This window comes from Pagrus pagrus (genome assembly GCF_965226575.1).
Source record: "Pagrus pagrus genome assembly, chromosome: 7".
NCBI classification, from domain to species: domain Eukaryota; kingdom Metazoa; phylum Chordata; class Actinopteri; order Spariformes; family Sparidae; genus Pagrus; species Pagrus pagrus.
The window spans coordinates 137,869-145,000 of record NC_140191.1 but is presented as its reverse complement, the minus strand read 5'-3'; the positions used below and the strand labels follow the sequence as shown (position 1 = coordinate 145,000).

The 7,132-nt window shown below is 42.1% G+C and overlaps 1 protein-coding gene across 2 annotated transcripts; it reads left to right on the top strand.

Annotated features, from left to right (window-relative positions):
- The first annotated feature begins 1,335 nt into the window (after nt 1-1,335).
- pnp4b (purine nucleoside phosphorylase 4b) lies at nt 1,336-6,796 on the top strand. Of its 2 annotated transcripts, XM_084356320.1 has the most exons (8): nt 1,336-1,619; nt 2,045-2,149; nt 3,684-3,856; nt 4,003-4,106; nt 4,257-4,432; nt 4,570-4,760; nt 5,663-5,742; nt 6,445-6,796. In XM_084356320.1, exons 2-8 carry the CDS (start codon nt 2,127-2,129, stop codon nt 6,583-6,585), a joined length of 888 nt encoding a protein of 295 aa, XP_084212446.1. In that variant the 5' UTR covers nt 1,336-1,619; nt 2,045-2,126; the 3' UTR covers nt 6,586-6,796. The 2 variants fall into 2 exon arrangements, with proteins under 2 accessions (XP_084212446.1, XP_084212445.1); XM_084356319.1 differs by lacking the exon at nt 1,336-1,619 and having other exon boundaries at nt 1,933-2,149.
- Nucleotides 6,797-7,132: the final 336 nt, after the last annotated feature.

Genomic DNA, 7,132 nt, shown 5'->3' with positions numbered 1-7,132 from the left:
TGTGTGCAGACCAGGTGAGTGTTCGAGCCACAGATCTTTAAAATGGTGGCTGAAATGAACTCGACCAATCAGAAATGTTCGGTGGTGTATTTTATTATTTTATATGTATTTACTATATATGTACTTATTGTAGATGTATTTATTATATATGTATTTATTGTATATGTAGTTATTACATACGTATTTATTATATATCTATTTATTACATATGTATTTATTGTATATGTATTTATTATATATGTATTTATTACATATCTATTTATTATATATATATATTACATATGTATTTATTGTAGATGTATTTATTATATATGTATTTATTATAGATGTATTTATTGTATATGCATTTATTATATATGTATTTATTATATATGTATTTATTGTATATGCGTTTATTATATATGTATTTATTGTAGATGTATTTATTATATATGTATTTATTATATGCGTATTTATTGTATATGCATTTATTATATATGTATTTATTGTAGATGTATTTATTATATATATATTTATTGTAGATGTATTTATTATATATGCATTATTATAGATGTATTTATTGTAGATGTATTTATTATATATGTATTTATTATAGATGTATTTATTATAGATGTATTTATTGTAGATGTATTTATTATATATGTATTTATTGTAGATGTATTTATTATATATGTATTTATTATAGATGTATTTATTGTAGATGTATTTATTGTAGATGTATTTATTGTAGATGTATGTATTATATATGTATTTATTGTAAATGTATTTATTGTAAATGTATTTATTGTAGACTTATTTATTATATATGTATTTATTGTAGATGTATTTATTGTAGATGTATTTATTATATATGCATTTATTATAGATGTATTTATTGTAGATGTATGTATTATATATGTATTTATTGTAAATGTATTTATTGTAAATGTATTTATTGTAGACTTATTTATTATATATGTATTTATTGTAGATGTATTTATTATATATGCATTTATTATATATGCATTTATTATAGATGTATTTATTGTAGATGTATTTATTGTAGATGTATGTATTATATATGTATTTATTGTAAATGTATTTATTGTAGACTTATTTATTATATATGTATTTAGTTCCAGGGCGTGAAACATTTCAATGTGTCGGGTTGATTGTAGATAAAGTTGAACAGAGCTGATGTCACTTCCTGTATTCTGCTGCCTGTTAACAGCTGGTTTGTTGTTTATATCTGAATACATATGAACATTTGATCAGATGTCTTTGTTCAGCTCACAGATCTGAAATATATTAGCTAATGTTTCAAATAGTAAATAACGTCAAATCCAACATAGAACCAACAAATGTGTTGAATCCAGGTGTATCAGGTGACACAGCTCTTCATCCTTTGTTTACTCTCTGTCTCATTTAGTCATGTTTCGTCTTTCCTCTCTAATATTGTTTCTCTATTCTCTCTACCTGCTGTTGATGACGAGCTAACCTTAGCGGTGTGTGTGCTTCAGTTTTCTGTCTGGTTGTAGAAGTCTGAGGAAGTGAAAGTCTGTCGGTGTTTGTTGGATCTCAGTCGGACTTCAGAAGCAAACAAACTGTCTGACCGTTGACCTCTCAGCACAGTCGTCATGGTAACAGTCGTTAGTTTAATGAAGGTTAACGAGTTCTAACAGGAAGCGAACACAATGTGATTCTACACGTTACTAACGAGTTTGATGATGTTTAACATGATTTATATTTAATGTGGTTGAGTCACAGCTGTCACTCATCGTCAGGAATTTTCTTTATGTTCCACTCTGATAGCTTCATTTATCAATAAATCCACTGATTAAACACAATGTGAAAATTAATTTGCTGATCAATAACTGGTGCTGATATTGATCTCACTGATCTGCTGAGACTCTTCAGTAATAATCATACACAGTCACAGTATTGATCTTCATATTTCTGATGTCTGTCGTTGAAGCACCTGCTGAACTTTGACCTCAGCTGTACAAACTGCAGAGGTCAAAGGTCACAGACACATGGAGTCAAAGACCTCCACTGTTTGATTCAGCCAATCAGAGCAGAGCACGCTGTCACTGTCTCACTGCCTGCTCCTCGTCTTCTTCTTCTCCTTGTGTCGCTGCGGACGGACGATGCACACCAAAGGCAGCTCCTGGTAAGACCCCCCCGCGCACACACACACACACACAGTGTATTAATGTATTAATGGTTTCTGACCTCAGATCAGATTCTGTTGACTCGTCTGAATAAACCAGAAATTTTCAGCCAATCAGCTCGAAGTTCATCAATAAACAAACTGTTGGTATTTTGATCAAAGTTACTCATCAACATGTTTGTTTGATATTAAATCATTTAAACATTAATGAAAGAAACAAGCTGCTTCACTAACGAGGATTTACATTTTCACTGATCATCAAATCAACAGTGTTTGACTTCAGACACACAACGACACATTTACTACAGTACTTAAAGTACAAATACTTCAAAAATTCTACTTGAGTTTTTTCATTTTTTTGCTACATAATACTTGTAATGTACTCTGACAGCTGCAGTTACACATTCAAACACAAAACATATGTCAAATATGTTATATATATATAGTGTACACTATATGTACTGTACATATACTGTATTATATATACAGTATATGTACATTATCATATATACTGTATATATAGAGTATATAGTATAAACAGTACATATACAATATATAGAGTACATAGTATATATACAGTATATAGAGTGTACACTGTAGCTGTGAGCTCAGAGTCACATGAAGAACCTGAAGACGTCGTCAGTCAGACTTTGATCAGTTTATCAGCTGAACTCTGAACTTGAAGCTAAACTTTAACTTTTATACACTGAAACTCTGCTGACAGCTGAAGACCTGTCAATCATCTTCATCTTCATCATCATCTTCATCATCTGCAGAAACATAATGTAATGCATCATCCGGGAACTTTTCGCATACTGCAGATTTAGCTTTTTTTTGCATACTGCATACTACATACTACATTTTGGACAAATCAGTACGTACTAGCAGTATAGTATGCGGTTTCAAATACAGCCAGGAAGTTAGCCGGGCACTAAACAGGAAGTTAGCCGGGCACTAAACAGGAAGTTAGCCGGGCACTAAACAGGAAGTTAGCCCACTCAGTTGTCCAAAGTCTCTAGTGCGCACGCTCTGTGGATCACACAACAAAGACCCTCTCTCCCCGTCCCTCTCTCTCTCCCTCCCCCCTTCTTCTCTCTCTCCCTCCCCCCTTCTTCTCTCTCTCCCCGTCCCTCTCTCTCTCCCTCCCCCCTTCTCTCTCTCTCCCCGTCCCTCTCTCTCTCCCTCCCCCCTTCTTCTCTCTCTCCCCGTCCCTCTCTCTCTCCCTCCCCCCTTCTCTCTCTCTCCCCCCCTCCCTCTCCCTCCCCCGTTCTCTCTCTCCCCCCTCTCTCTCTCTCTCCCCCTTCTCTCTCTCCCCTCCCTCTCTCTCTCCCCCTTCTCTCTCTCCCCCCTCCCCCTCTCTCTCCCCCCCTCCCTCTCTCTCTCCCCCCTCTCTCTCTCCCCCCTCCCCCGTTCTCTCTCTCCCCCCTCTCTCTCTCTCTCCCCCTTCTCTCTCTCCCCCCTCCCTCTCTCTCTCTCCCCCCTCCCCCTCCCCCTTCTCTCTCCCCCTCTCCCCCCTCTCCCCCTGCCCCCCCAGCTGCTGCTCCTTCGAGGACTACAAACTGACCACTGAGTGGCTGTTGAACCAGACGAGTCACCGTCCGAAGGTGGCGGTGATCTGTGGTTCTGGACTCGGTCTTCTGGCTGACGGAGCCGCGAACAAACAGACCTTCAGGTATCAGGACATCCCCAACTTCCCCGTCAGCACAGGTGAGTCGGCCACACCCACCGTAGCCTGTGGGGGCGGAGCCTCTGATGGTGCCTTTTCTTCTCATCTTTTATTTTGTCCACCTTCCATCTTTCTTTCCTTTTTCTGTCCATCTGTCTGTCTCTCTGTCCATCTGTCTGTCTCTCAGTGGCGGGTCATGAAGGCTGCCTGGTGTTTGGGACAATCGAGGACACTTCCTGTGTCTTCATGCAGGGTCACTTCCACCTGTACGAAGGTTACTCTCTCTGTCAGGTGAGTCCCTCACAGTGATGTCATCATGATGCCATGATGTCATCATGATGACACGGCTTCACTTTATTGAGCTGAAAAGATATTATATTTTGTGATGTCATACAGTGGTATGTGTCCGTGTCTGTCTGCTCACCTGTCCCTCTGTCTCAGGTGACGTTACCTGTGAGGATCTTTAAGCTGATGGGGGTGGAGTCTGTGCTGGTGACAAACGCCTCTGGAGGAATCTGTCCAGACTTTAAGGTCGGAGACATCATGGTCATCAAAGACCACATCAACCTGCCGGGATTCGCTGGACAGCATCCGCTGTGTGGACCCAACGACGAGCGGTGAGACAGGAGGACACACAGACAGGCAGACAGACAGACAGGCAGAGAGACAGGAGGACATACAGACAGGCAGACAGGCAGTCTGATGCGTACAGTAAGACCTGTCTGTCTCTCTCCACCTGTCTGTCTGTCTGTAGTTTCGGGATCAGGTTCCCCTGTATGTCTGACGCGTACAGTAAGGATCTGCGGCGGCTGGCGTTGGACGTGGGCTCTGAGCTCGGCTGCAGTGACTTCATCAGAGAGGGAGTTTACTGCATGGTGAGCGGACCCAACTTTGAAACCATCGCTGAGGCCAGAATGCTGCTGATCCTGGGCTGCGACTCTGTGGGTAAGACGGGGGGATGGGGGGGTGCAGACAGACAGACAGGTAGACAACCTGTCTGTCTGTCATTGGTCTTTTAAGGGGAACCTTCCTGGGGAGCTTATTAATGATAGACAGGTGTTGATGACTGAGCAGGGAGAGCAGTGATTGGCTCTCAATGTGAGGATGGACCAGAGATCAGATTCCAACAGGGAGTATTAGAGTAATAGTTACAGTAGAGTAAGTATCAGAGTATTTTAGAGGAAGTTCGTGGGTTCCTTGAAGAGATAAAGGGTTCTTGATTAAGGGTCCCTTGTTCTAGAGGTTACCAAGAGGTCCTTGAAGATGTTCAGTTAACGAGCAGAGAATGAGAGCATCAGCAGGTCCTCATTAAATATATCTGCTGATTGAATATTAATGAGACAAAGTGGAATCCTGCCGTTCAACAAACTGCTAATCATAATCAAGATAATTAACGAGGTCACGTGACTCAAGTCTCCTGCTGTGTTTACACTTAAAATTACTGTTCACACCTGTTCACACCTGAACCAGGCTCCATAACTGATGTGATCAGCAGGTGATTATAATGAAGGAGTTTTTTAAAACTCACTGAGGAAGAATGTCGCACTCCTCCTGCTACTCCTGCTCCTCCTTGTCCTGCTCCTCCTCCTCCTCCTCCACCTGCTCCTCCTGCTCTTCTTGCTCCTCCTCTTCCTCTTGCTCCTCTTCCTCCTCCTCCTCCTGCACTTCCCACTCCTCCTCCTCCTGCTCTTCCCGCTCCTCCTCCTCCTCCTCCTCCTCCTCCTTGTCCTGTCCCTCTTCCTCCTCCACCTCCTCCTGCTCCTCCTGGTCCTCCTGCTCTTCCTGCTCCTCCTCTTCCTCCTGCTCCTCCTGCTCTTCCTACTCCTCCTCCTCTTCCTCCTCCCCAGGTATGAGCACAGTTCCTGAAGTGACGGTGGCAAAGCACTGTGGACTCAGAGTTCTTGGTCTGTCCCTCATCACCAACAAGGTCAGTTATCAAAATCAGCAGCATAAAGCAAGTTTGACTGCTGCGATGTTTCTGTGATGTTGCTGCGATGTTTCTGCGATGTTGCTGCGATGTTTCTGCGATGTTTCTGTGGTGTTGCTGCGATGTTTCTGCGATGTTTTTGCGATGTTTCTGTGATGTTGCTGCGATGTTGCTGCGATGTTTCTGCGATGTTTTTGCGATGTTTCTGTGATGTTGCTGCGATGTTTCTGCGATGTTTTTGCGATGTTTCTGTGATGTTTCTGCGATGTTGCTGTGATGTTGCTGCGATGTTGCTGCGATGTTTCTGCGATGTTTCTGTGGTGTCGCTGCGATGTCTCTGCGATGTTGCTGCGATGTTGCTGTGATGCTGCTGTGATGTTTCTGTGATGTCTCTGCGATGTTGCTGCAATGTTGCTGCGATGCTGCTGCGATGTTTCTGCGATGTTGCTGTGGTGTTTCTGTGATGTTGCTGTGATGTTGCTGTGGTGTTGCTGCGATGTTGCTGCGATGTTGCTGTGATGTTTCTGTGGTGTTGCTGCGATGTTTCTGCGATGTCTCTGCGATGTTGCTGCGATGCTGCTGCAATGTTTCTGCGATGTTTCTGCGATGTTGCTGCTGCGATGTTGCTGCTGCGATGTTGCTGCGATGCTGCTGTGATGTTGCTGTGATGTGTCTGCAATGTTTACCTTTGTGGTTCTGCAGGTGTCTCTGGACTACAGTCGGGAGGAGAAGGTGAACCATGAGGAGGTTCTGCAGATCAGTAAGATGAGAGCAGAAGTTCTTCAGAAACTGGTCACCAAACTGATCTCTCGCTGCCAGCAGCAGAGCATCAACACCCACTGACACGTCATCATCAACTGACACATCAACAGTCAAGACTGTCTGCTGTCTATACATTTTCTCTCTGTGTCATCTGTTCTGTTATTAAATGGAGAGTCAGTGACTGTGGTTTAATGATGCTGGTGTGTTTCAGCTAGTTGAAACTGTTCTTAAATGAGTGATGTTGACTGTGATGAAGCATCAGAACAAACAGGAATAAAACATAAAGAAATAATTTGTTTCTGTGTTTTCTTGTAAACATCTAATGGCATCATCATCATCATCATCATCAGCAGCAGCAGCAGCAACAGACAGACTGCATTTTTCATAAATGTTGTTTGTCTCAGTGCTGCAGGGAGCAGGATGTACTCAGGGAGTTCTGCAGAAAACGGTCAGTTTGTAAATAGTCTGTAGTTGTTGCATTCTGATGGATCCCAGTCAGATCTTTTAAAGAGTGGTTGCACGCAGGAAGTCAAATAATGTGCGACGCGGCTGAGGACAAAGAGCTGGTGATTATAGAGAGAAACCACAGGGCCGTGGCAGGAACAACTTCAGATACAGTCTCCTCATT

Excerpts from the sequence above, each read along its gene's own strand:
- pnp4b (XM_084356320.1), top strand. The coding sequence starts at position 2,127 with ATGCACACCAAAGGCAGCTCCTG. Across the intron at positions 3,857-4,002 it reads CAACTTCCCCGTCAGCACAG|TGGCGGGTCATGAAGGCTGC; the intron begins GTGAGTCGGCCA and ends TCTGTCTCTCAG. Across the intron at positions 4,433-4,569 it reads TGTGGACCCAACGACGAGCG|TTTCGGGATCAGGTTCCCCT; the intron begins GTGAGACAGGAG and ends GTCTGTCTGTAG.